At 48.0% G+C, this 11,661-nt stretch overlaps 1 protein-coding gene across 1 annotated transcript; it reads left to right on the top strand.

Annotated features, from left to right (window-relative positions):
- Positions 1 to 7,741: 7,741 nt before the first annotated feature.
- On the top strand, positions 7,742 to 10,566 carry Zcchc3 (zinc finger CCHC-type containing 3). The gene has a single exon (XM_027945341.2). It carries the CDS (start codon positions 7,830 to 7,832, stop codon positions 9,033 to 9,035), a length of 1,206 nt encoding a protein of 401 aa, XP_027801142.1. The 5' UTR covers positions 7,742 to 7,829; the 3' UTR covers positions 9,036 to 10,566.
- Positions 10,567 to 11,661: the final 1,095 nt, after the last annotated feature.

Genomic DNA, 11,661 nt, shown 5'->3' with positions numbered 1-11,661 from the left:
GAGATGCCTGTTCGGCTTCTCCAGCTTTTTTTATCTGGAGCGGATCGCGGCAACCCAAGCCAATCAAATTTCCCACAGTGTGCTTTCTCGCGCTCGCGCGTCTCGGTTTCCAAGGAAACCGACTACGGAGTGCCTAGAGGGACTAATCGCGCAAGCTAATAGCACACCCCGCATTCATCGCAGCTCGGTTTCAAATATTTCTCACCTTGCCCCGCCCGCAATTCTAAAAAATTATATTTCTCCACTCTCATCGAACTTCCATCACTTTCTCCCTCATCCTCATTCCCAATTTTACTAAGAAAATCGTGGAAAATAGTAAACACAAAGTCACGTTTCATTTACCTTCCCACTTGCCTCCCTTCTCTTAACTGTGTGTGTGTGTGTGTGTGTGTGTGTGTGTGTTGCTGGGGATCAAACCCAGGGTTTCACAGATGCTAGACAAGCGCTGTATCCCTAAGCCATACCTGCAGCCTCCTTTTCTTAACTATGTATTAATTGCCTACTAAAACCTATTTCTACACTTAATCTTACACACTGTCATTTTCTCAAATACATAAGCCCAACATTTGCCCCCTCTTTCTCCTGCATCATCGTTTTCCGTCTCCTTTTCATCATCCCATTGGTATAGCGAATGTTTTCATTTCTTGTATTTAAAAAAAACAGTGAGAGGTGGGATTGTAGTTCTGTGGTAGAGTGATTGCCCAGCATGCACAGGCCCTGGGTTCATCCCTCCAACAGAATGAAAAAAATAAATACGAACCACTTCTCCAGCTGTACCCTCTTTTCTGCTTCACTTTACAGCAAAACTCCTAAAGAGGTTTGCCTGTGGATTCCTATTCCTTTCCCCAAAATTCAGGATTTTCACTCCCTACCTCATCACTGGAATTACCCTTGTCAACAAATCAGTGGCCTCCTCTTTCCTAAATCCCTTGGTCACTTTCCAGTTCTCCCCTAATTTAGCCTGCCTTCAGCATTGAACATGGCAGATTACTCCCTCCCTTGACATATTTTCTTTATGTGGTGTCCAGGAAGTCACTCTCCCTTCAGTTTCCTTGCTGGCTCCTTCTCTTTTATTATTAAAGCATCCCAGGGCTCAGTCTCCACCCTCTCCCTCTTTTTCTCTTACTTCATTCCTGCTCCCTTCCAGGGTCTTGACTGTGGATGTCATCTGTATTCACACAAACTCACTTCTCCAGCCCAGAACTCCCCCATGAATTCCATCCACGAACATCCAACCCCCTACTTGACATCTCCACTTGGGTGTCTAATAGAAATCTCTAACCTGCACATGCAAAAGGGGGTGATTGAACAAAGGAGAACTTTGTCACAGAGCTACCTCCCCAGCCCATTTGTTTATTTGTTTGCTTGCTTGTTTGTTTGAGATGAGGTCGAAATTGCGTAGGGCCTCCTCAAGTTGCTGGACTGGCCTTGAATTTGTAATCTTCCTGCCTCACCCTCCCAAGTCATTGAGATTAAAGGCGTGCACCACTATGGCCAGCTCCAACCTTTATACCTCTTGAAAATCATGGGAGAAGCCGGGCATGGTGGTGCATGCCTGTAATCCCAGCAGCCTTGGAGGCTGAGGCAGGAGGATCACTAATTCAAAGCCAGCCTCGGCAATTTAGCAAGGCCTTAAGTAATTCAGCGAGCCTGTATCTCTAAATAAAATACAAAAAGGGGGTGGAGATGTGGCTCAGTAGTTAAGCACCCCTGGATTCAATCCCAAGTATCAAAAAAAAAAAAAAAGTAAAAATCTTGGGAGAATGTTTCAAATGGCACTGCCCACCAGGGTAAACAGAAAAGGCTACTATGGCAAAAGCAACAAGCCTGGGCATTCCAGCTACCCAGGCCCCTCTTGGCTGCCCCTGAATGTGAGGGAATCACTATTTGGGGTACTCCCATTTGCAGAGCCCACTGTACTACAGCACTCTGACTGGAAAGCTCTCTGTACCAGGAAACCATTAAAAAATAGCAAGTAGCGTCAGGCGTGGTGGCGAACACCTAAAACCCCAGTGGCTCAGGAGGCTGAGGTAGGAGGATCGTGAGTTCAAAGCCAGCCTCAGCAAAAGCAAGGTACCAAGACTCTCAGTGAGACCTTGTCTCTAAATAAAATATAAAATTGGGCTGGGGATGTGGCTCAGTGGTCAAGTGCCCCTGAGTTCAACCCCTGGTACCAAAGGAAAAAAAAAAAAAAAGCAGTTAGCAATATATGGTAGACCCAGGTGGCGGCCTACCCAACAACTGTTTTCTACTCCATCCCAATTAATAGACCCTGACCTTGTCCATTATGCATTTTTTTTTTAGAGAAGGTGGCCCCAGCCCCAGTCCCAGCTCCAGTAGTTATGATTGGTCTGAGATAGGCTCTGTAGGCCCATTACCCTTACCAGATTCAGAGCTAGTCATAGGCAATCAGAGTCCGGCCAAGGAGGCAGGGAGAGAAGTCTACTCAGAGACTTTGGGGAAAGGTTTTAAACACTCTTTTTAAAATACAGTGCAGAGGGGCTGGGATTGTGGCTCAGTGGTAGAGCGCTCACCTAGTATGCATGAGGCACTGGGTTCAATCCTCAGCACTACATAAATATGAAATAAAGATATTGTGTCAACCTAAAATGAAAAAAAAGGTGCAGAAAATCATCCTTTATCTGCTAGTAAATATTGTCATGTCTTCTCAGGATTCCTGGATTGTGGAATTGTAAGGAGAGTTGGCCAAAGAGGATATACTGAGAATGGTACAGGGGAAAGTTGGAGAAACCTGTTCCTTTTTTTTTTTAGAGAGAGAGAGAGAGAATTTTTATTTATTTATTTATTTTAGTTTTCGGCAGACACAACATCTTTGTTTGTATGTGGTGCTGAGGATTGAACCCCAGCCGCACGCATGCCAGGCGAGCGCCCTACCGCTTGAGCCACATCCCCAGCCCCAGAAACCTGTTCCTTGATAGTGTTTCTGGGTCATTAAGTTAGCCAACGCTGTCACCTATCTAGAAATTACTCAAGATTAAATAACAAATCATCTTGCTAGGTGAATCATTTAGAGTTGAGTTTTCTGACACGTGCAGGCCAAAAACATCCTACTAAAGTCTACATATAGAAGATCAAGATAGAAGAAATCTGGGCCCCTGACAATCTTGCAACATACAATTAGCTGCCTACGCTGCCTGCCGGCCAAATTCTATGCCGTTTCATCAAAAAGAAGTAAACTCCCAGCTGGGCACATGCCTGTATTCCCAGCAACTCAGGGGGCTGAAGCAAGATAATTCCAAGTTTGGGACCCTCAGCAACTCAACGAGACCCTGTCTCAAAATAAACATTTTCACATTTTAGAAATGAATACACTTAAGCATGTGTAAAATGCTGCCCTTGTAATCAAGGCCAAAACATATTTGAGGGGCCATTGATGATCACTGTTGTAACATCAAAGCTGATGTTGGAACTAAGATTGAAGATACAGCCCATCTGTACTTATCTCCTATCTCACCATAGTTGGGCAAGATGAAGTGGCCTTTCTTTCCTGCAGGTGTGAAGGTGAAGTGTGACAGAGGACGGATCGGGTCTGCTTGGCTCCAGCCTGTTCCTGAGACTGTGAAGCCACAACACCAGGTCTGAGCTGTGTACCTCCAGACTTATGATAGAGAGTAGTCTCATTCTTATCTTTCCATTATTCTAGAATTTTCTAACATAGTGAGTTTCCTAAGAACTCAAAAACCAGCTGTCGATAAGTGCTTACAGAGCACTAGGTAACTGTTGTCTCCCCTGCAATCATCTGTGAAGACAGAGGGGAAGACATGGCCTAGATCTCAAAGATCTCAGAGATACTCCTGAGATAGGTCCCTTTACCCCCTCAGTTTCCTGTGTAAAGTGGAAATAATGATACCTTAGCCAAAGATGGCAAACTTGTTGGCCTGGCCTAGCCTGCACACATCTGTCTGTCCTGGGTTGTTGCTGTTGTTTGTTGTGGTGTTAGGGAATGAACCCAGGGCCTTGCACATGATAAGTGCTCTACCACTGAGCTACATCCCCAGCCCTTTTTATTTTTAATTTGGAGACAGGGTCTCACTAAGTTGCCCAGACTGATCTCAAACTTGCAATCATTCTGCCTCAGCCTCCCAAGTCCCTCAGATTTCAGGCATGGGTTCAGACCCCAGTACTGGGGGGAAAAAAAAAGATATAGTGAACCCAATCCACAAGTCAAATCTCTTCAAACAACAAATGGATATCTTTAAAGTCAGAGACGATGCAAAAAATGTCCAAAATATGCAGAGTATGGAAGGTCCTGGCTGATGCAGTAAGACAAGAAAAAGCATGACAACTAAAAAGAAAAACAAAACCTTCGTTATTCACAGATAACAGGACTGTTAACATAGAAAAGCAGATTCCAAAACCACTGGAACCTACTTTGAGGCATTTATCTTCATTGAGGCATTTAATTTGTATGTATGTTTTACATCCCTGGAAAAAGGATCTCAGGATTATCCCTCCTATGTTTTCATGGTCCAGGATGCCAGCTGAGGGTGTCAATAGGATGAACCTGAACTGACAAAATGGGAGCAGGTGACCCGGGTATGGCTGGCACACACTCCCAGCAGCTTGGGAGGCTGAGGCAGGAGGATCCCAAATTCAAAGCCAACCTCAGCAACTTAGCAAGGCCCTAAGTAACTCAGTGAGACCCTGTCTCTAAATAAAATACAACATAGGGCTGGGGATGAGGCTCAGTGGTTGAGTGCCCCTGAATTCAATCCCAGGTACCAAAAAAAAAAGGGAACAGGTGACTCTGCCACTTTTCTAGGTCTTTGAGCTGCACATCAACTCTGGGGCTGATCACTCCTCGCTTGTTCCACCTATGTGTAAGGTTCACAGCCATTTTCCCAGCTCTGTGATCATCAGTGGTTTCCAATTTGCCAATGTAACCACACTTCCTCATCACAGTCAGAAACCCAAGATGACTCTGGAGCGTGGCCTAATAAGGACTTGACGTCTGCCTCTCTTTTCAGCTCTGTGAACGCTCTTGAGAGCATCAGCTAGGACCTGCATGCACACCATTATGGCAGTACAAAAAGGAGGCAGAAAGAAACCATGGAAAATTTTTCAGGTTTCACCTTTGTTGCTAAATATGGGGTCAGTACTCAAAGTTCAATTGTGTTCCCTCTAACTACCATCAACAAACAATATATTTACATTTATGATAATTTCACTTACAGTAGCATCTAATCCATATAACATCTTGGAACGTATCCCAAAATTAAAGAGATTTTTCTGGGAAAAAAAAAAAAAACTATGCTACTGAAATTCAACCTGTGTGCAGTGGCCCACATCTGTAATCCCAGTGGCTCAGGAGGCTGAGGCAGGAAGATCACAATTTCAGAGTCAGTCTCAGCAAAAACGAGGAGCTCAGCAACTCAGTGAGACCCTATCTCTAAATAAAATACAGAAAAGGGCTGGGGATGTGACTCAGTGGTTGAGTGCCCCTGGGTTCATTCCCCAATACAAAAAAAAAATTTTTTCATAAAAAAGAGATCTAAATAAACGATAAATCAAGTAGGGTCATAGATGACGAGACTCAGCATTATAAAATGCCAGTTCTGTATAAATGCAATGTGATTCCAACTAAAATGCTATGGTTTTCTGGAATTTAATAGACTAGTTTTAAAACTTATATGGAGGTTCCAGATATAGCTTAAGAATCATAAGGAGAAAAACGTTTCCCATAAAAGAAGAAACTAAAGTTCAAGTTCTTCTTTAGAAATGGATGATCTGGCCACAGTGGACCCCGACCTTGACTCTTGTGGATTTTCAATGTGATTGTTACCTGGACTTAGGTAAGATCATAAGTGATTTAGAATACATGTTCTGCTGGTTTTGTAAATATCCTCACATGGGAAGACTTGAGCAGGCAAGCAGAAAGAGTAAGAGAGTGGGAGGTATGGATCTAAGACTGATATTTATGGTGATATTGAGGTTCTGAACATGACCATGAATGAGTGGCTGAGAAGGGATGGAGGAACGTGCATCTAGGGATATAAAGCAAGGGAACTGGAAAGTGCAAGTGGCACAAGAGTCAGGGATTATTGACTTTTCTGAGACCTGGTGTTGGAGGCAAAGGAAAAGATGGTAAGCTAGTAATAAAGACTCAAAATACTAAGAAGAACTTGGGTGTGGTGGCACATATGTATAATTCCAGCAAGATGGGAGACTGAGGCAGTAGGATCTCAGTTGGAGGCCAGACTAGGCAACTTAGCAAGACCCTGTTTCAAAAAAGTTTTTTGAAAAGGACTGGGGGGGGGGGGGTGCCAGGTGCAGTGCCATGCCTATAATCCTTCCCAGTGGCTCCAGAGGCTGAGGCACGAAGACTGCAAGTCTGAGGCCAGCTTCAGCAATTTGGCAAGATCCTTAGCAACTTAGCTAGATCTTGTCTAAAATAAAAAGGACTAGGGATATGGCTCAGTGATTAAGCACCCCTGGGTTCAATCCCTGTACCAAAAAAATTAAAAAGGGCTGGTAGTATAGCTCAGTGATAAGAATGCCCCCTAGATTTAATCCCCTTTAAAAAAAAAAAAAAAAGCTAAGTAGAATTTGGAAAATGTTTTAGAGAAACAGGAAAGACTCTTAACAGTGGAAGAAAGGAAGAATTAACTAACTTTCCTAGGAATCCACTTTGGACCAAGCTCTTTGACATAGGTGATCACCTGAACCTATAATGCATGAATAGATAAATTTATTAGTATGATAGTTATTAACATATTAATAGTAGTCCTTTGAGAGTAGCTATTGAGAGTTATCTACACATGGGACTGCCTAAATCTGCCAAGTGATCAAACTCCTCTCTTCAAACTCCTGCCTTCTTATTTGTAAAATAAGTGTATTTACAGCACTGTATTTCGAAGAGTCCATGTGTTAAAGTCTGCATGCAGTATGTTCAGCGTAATATGGGGCACTTAAAAAGCACTCAATATATCATAATCATCATAAGTACAAGAGATGGTTTTTAAAAACAAAAATGCAATGACTTACTTGAAAAAATGCATCAAAAAATAAGGACGGACAAATGGATAATGGGATTAGGTACAGTAAAAGTTTTGACAGATGTGGTGGGGCACACCTGTAATACCAGTGACTGGGGAGACTGAGGCAGGAAGATTCCAAGTTGGAGGCCAGCCTCAGCAATTTAGCAAGACCCATCTCAAAGAATAAAAAAGACTGGGATGCAGCTCGGTGGTAATGCAACCCTTGGATGAATTCCCAGTAGTTAATAACAAAGTTGTTAAAGCGGCAAATTTCTTTGTTTCTTTTTTTTTCTTTCTGTTTTTAAATGCTCTTGATCCAACGTTAGGAGGGGGAATCGTGCATTGTGGTACACTTCGGGGGAAGGGACAGCTAAGTGTGGCTTTTGTTTGTTTTTAAATTTGAAAGTCACCAAAAAACAAACAAAATGAGCGAGATCTCCCTCTACACCGTCCCGCCTTTCGGCCTGGGCCGTTAAACATCGCGGCTTGAATGAAACCATCGAGGACCGCTTGCGAAATGCCAAATCCTCGAGAGCGAGGCCGAGGCTGCCAAGCTGGCCCGGGCGCAGGGCCGCCGAGCTCCCCGTCCCGCGGCGGGAGGAGGGGCCGGAGCCGGCGCCTGCGGAAACAGGGCTCAGCCGCTGCGGGCCCGGGGCCGGCGCCGTCCAATATGCGCTGCACGTAAACACTCCTGCGGGGGGGCGGGGGAGAGAAGCGTCGAATTTCAAAAAAAAAAAAAACTCCAAACCCCACAGCCCCGGGCGGGCGGGCGCGCGCGATGGGCGCCCTTTGGCTGCGGGAGCGAGTGGAGGATGCTGGGAAGGAGGTAAAATGGCCACCGGCGGCGGCGCGGAGGAGGAGAGGAAGCGGGGCCGGCCGCAGCTTCTGCCCCCCGCGCGGCCCGCGGCCCGGAGCGAGGACGCCGAGGGCACGCGCGAGAAGATGGGCTGGGCCCAGGTGGTGAAGAACCTGGCCGAGAAGAAGGGCGAGTTCCGCGAATCGCGGGCGCCGCGGCGCGAGGAAGAAGGCGGCGGCAACGCGGGAGGCGGACTCAGCGCTCCCGCGGGCCTGGCGACGCCGGGCCTAGGCGACTTCCCCCCGGCCGGTCGCGGGGACCCGAAAGGCCGCCGGAGAGACCCGGCGGGGGAGGCGGCCGACCCCCGCAAGAAGAAGGGCGCAGCCGAGCCGGGCAGAAGGAAGAAGGCCGAGGCGGGGGCGGCCATGGCGGTCCCCGCCAGGCCCGGCGCGGCGGAGGACGCGGCCGAGCGGCCCCTCCAGGATGAGCAGGCGGCGGTCGCGGGCCCGGGCAAAGGTCGCTTCCTCGTGCGCATCTGTTTCCAGGGTGACGAGGGCTCCTGCCCGACCCGGGACTTCGTAGTGGGCGCGCTCATCCTGCGCTCCATCGGCATGGACCCGAGCGACATCTACGCGGTCATCCAGATCCCCGGCAGCCGCGAGTTCGACGTGAGCTTCCGCTCGGCGGAGAAGCTGGCCCTGTTCCTCCGCGTCTACGAGGAGAAGCGCGAGCAGGAGGACTGCTGGGAGAACTTTGTGGTGCTGGGGCGGAGCAAGTCCAGCCTGAAAACGCTCTTCATCCTCTTCCGGAACGAGACGGTGGACGTGGAGGACATCGTGACCTGGCTCAAGCGCCACTGCGACGTGCTGGCGGTGCCCGTGAAAGTGACCGACAGGTTTGGGATCTGGACCGGGGAATACAAGTGCGAGATCGAGCTGCGCCAGGGGGAGGGCGGGGTCAGGCACCTGCCGGGGGCTTTCTTCCTGGGGGCCGAGAGGGGGTACAGCTGGTACAAGGGGCAACCCAAGACGTGCTTCAAGTGTGGTTCCCGCACCCACATGAGCGGCAGCTGCACGCAGGACAGGTGTTTCAGGTGTGGGGAAGAGGGACACCTGAGCCCTTACTGCCGGAAGGGCATCGTGTGCAACCTCTGTGGCAAGCGGGGACACGCCTTTGCCCAGTGTCCCAAAGCAGTTCACAATGCCGTGGCGGCTCAGCTAACCGGCGTGGCGGGGCACTGAACGCCCGCCCGCTCGCCTGCCTGCCAGGGTGAACACACAGCCAGCTTACCCCTCTTAAGTGCCAAAACTTTTTTTTAAACCATTTTTTATCGTTTTTGAAGGAGATCTTTTTAAAACCTACCAGAGACATCTCTCTATGCCTTCTTAAACCGAGTTTACTCCATTTCAGGCTGTTCTGAATTGGTGGCTCTTACCAGAAATGTAGCGTGCAGATATGTCGCCCCCACCCCCTTTTTTTAAATTTATTTTCATTTTTGTATTTGAAGGTTTTTTTTAATTCCTTTTTTTTTCCATTTGTTTTTTGGGTTTTGTTTTGTTTTTTTCTTGTACATTTTACTGGCCCCTCCCCATACCTTTTTTTCTCCCCGGATTTTTACCCTTCGGGCTGCCTTTGCCCATCTTTATGCCCCAGCATCAGGTGCGGGGCCCAACACCGGTAGGCGCTCCATCAGTGTTTGTTGAATTGAAAACATTGTTGACCATGGCTTCTGTCAGAGTGTCTACCTTCTGCAGCTCTCCCTCGTCCCCTTTTTAATTTGCTGCTTCTAATCTCTGTGGTCTGAGAATTTGTGGAACCAGTGTTGTTAGAAGTGTATATAATCTGAACCAATAAGCTCTGAATGGTGGCTGAGGGCCTCTCTTATGGCATAAAAATGCATGGACTTTGTGGCAGCTCTTCTGGTGGCTCAGAAACCATTTTTCATAGAGTCATGGAATCTAGAATTTTTCCTACTTGGAAAGGACCTCAGAGTTGGTTTAGACCAATTCCTTGGTTTTTCAGCAGATGAAACATACCCATGAAGATTAAATGACTGGGTCAAAGTTGCATAGCTGTCTGGTGCCAGAGCCAGCCCATAGTAGAGTCCCCCGACCCCAAGCCCGGTGCTCATCCCACTACCTCTCACACTTCACAACAATTTCCTCAACACTTGAGGGCCCAGAAAGTCTGATCTCTCCACAGTGACAAACCCAGAGCAAAGCTGAGCAATCTGGGGGAGGGAACAGAAAGAGAAGGTTTGGCAGGGTTTTTGGAATATTTGGAAGATAGGGAAGGGACCAAGGCACAAACTCCACGGTGTATTCATTGCTCCCTGGAGGGTCATATCTGAATTAAATGTGCCAGGTCCTTTGGAAGCCTCCTCCTTCCTCATTCATTGACACCAGTGAGAAACGGGGGTGCCCCTGAGTAAAGACACCTACCAAAGGTTTACATTTGCACCTTAGCCTCAGTAGCTAGGAACCCTACAGAAGGAGCTAGCTGGAGCTCATCTGCAACCTCCTGACCCTCAGGAGAAAGGCGGTTTACCAGTTATGAGTGAGCTGTTAACTGTAAAACGTACTTGGGAGATAGGCCAAGCAAGAGGGCATGGGCCAACTAAGTGTTATCAAGTTGAAGTAGAAAAGACAATACACTGCTTTTTAGTTTTTGTCTTCTTTTGCTATATGTTTTGCTATTTCCTTGTGGCTTAGAATGTAAAATCAATTGTTAAAAAGTTTTGTTCTAAATAAATATTTATCTTTTGTATTGCTATCACAGTGAACTGTTTCCTTCTAAAGTGTTAGGTGCACAGTTACACAGACACCAGTTCAATGCATCTCCCTACACACCATTTGTTTATCCTGCAAATGTATTTGCCGCCCCTGCAGGCAGCACTTAGCACCTACTGTTGTGCCAGGCCCACTGGAGTTCTTACCTAAACTCAGTGCAGCATCAGTCACTTGGAATACTGTTAAAACGCACGTTTCAAGCCCCGACCCAGGTCCAAAGACTGACTCACTGGAGCAAGCTTCCGCAAGCATTTCTGATGGACGGCTAGGTTTGATGACTGGACTGCCCTCAGGGACTGCAGACCAGTGGGGAAGAGGAAAATGAGATGTGGGCAATTATCTTAGGTGCCATGAATGGGATACAAAGCATCTTGGCTGTTAGAAAAATGCCATCTCTTCCAGCTGAACAGGAGAAGGGGTTCTGGTGGAGAGGGAGAAATATCTCAGCTGACACTTTTTGCGAACTCCTCTCCCAGACCTTTGGGCCTGTGGGCAGAATAGGGTCCACGTCTGGACTCCTGGGTTCAGTTCTCTGCAGACCCTAGAAAAACCCTCCGAAGGACTTTCTAGCTCTGATAAAGAGTTAAAATTTTTCCAGTATATTGATTCTCTGGCTCAGTGATTTGAGCTGATCTGGGGCCTGGTAGGCAGGCTCTTGAGATTCCAGGGCCAGCTCAGCCCCTCTCCTTCCTGTGTCCCACAGCAACCAGACCCGCCCTCCCGGTTCCCCCATTTCCCCCTCCTCCGCCAGCAGTTTCCCTCCCTCTGACAGCCCTGGAGGCCGCTGGCCGGGAGAAAGCCTGCTTTCACCAGACTCCCCACCCCCTTCCGTGCAGCTGGCTCAGCGCCAAGACACCGCCACGGTGGAAGGGACCTTCCCTCCCGCGCTCCGCCCCCCACTCTCCAGGAGCAGCCGGGGAAGAAACTGTTTCCCTGCCCATCCCCCACAGGATCCGCTCCAGGGCCGCCTGCCCAGCAACCCAGGGACTGAGCCAGGGGCTGGAGCCCAGCTAGCCTCCCCCGGCTTCCTCCCCAGATCAGGCAGCCCCCAAGTTACAATTCTTCACTGTTCGTGGGA

Source organism: Marmota flaviventris, chromosome 2 (assembly GCF_047511675.1).
Source record: "Marmota flaviventris isolate mMarFla1 chromosome 2, mMarFla1.hap1, whole genome shotgun sequence".
Classification (NCBI taxonomy): Eukaryota; Metazoa; Chordata; class Mammalia; order Rodentia; family Sciuridae; genus Marmota; species Marmota flaviventris.
The sequence above is the reverse complement of the archived record's forward strand: the minus strand, read 5'-3'. Positions and strand labels throughout refer to the sequence as shown.

Coding starts and splice junctions, on each gene's coding strand:
- Zcchc3 (XM_027945341.2), top strand. CDS start 7,830: ATGGCCACCGGCGGCGGCGCGGAGGAGGAGAGGAAGCGGGGCCGGCCG.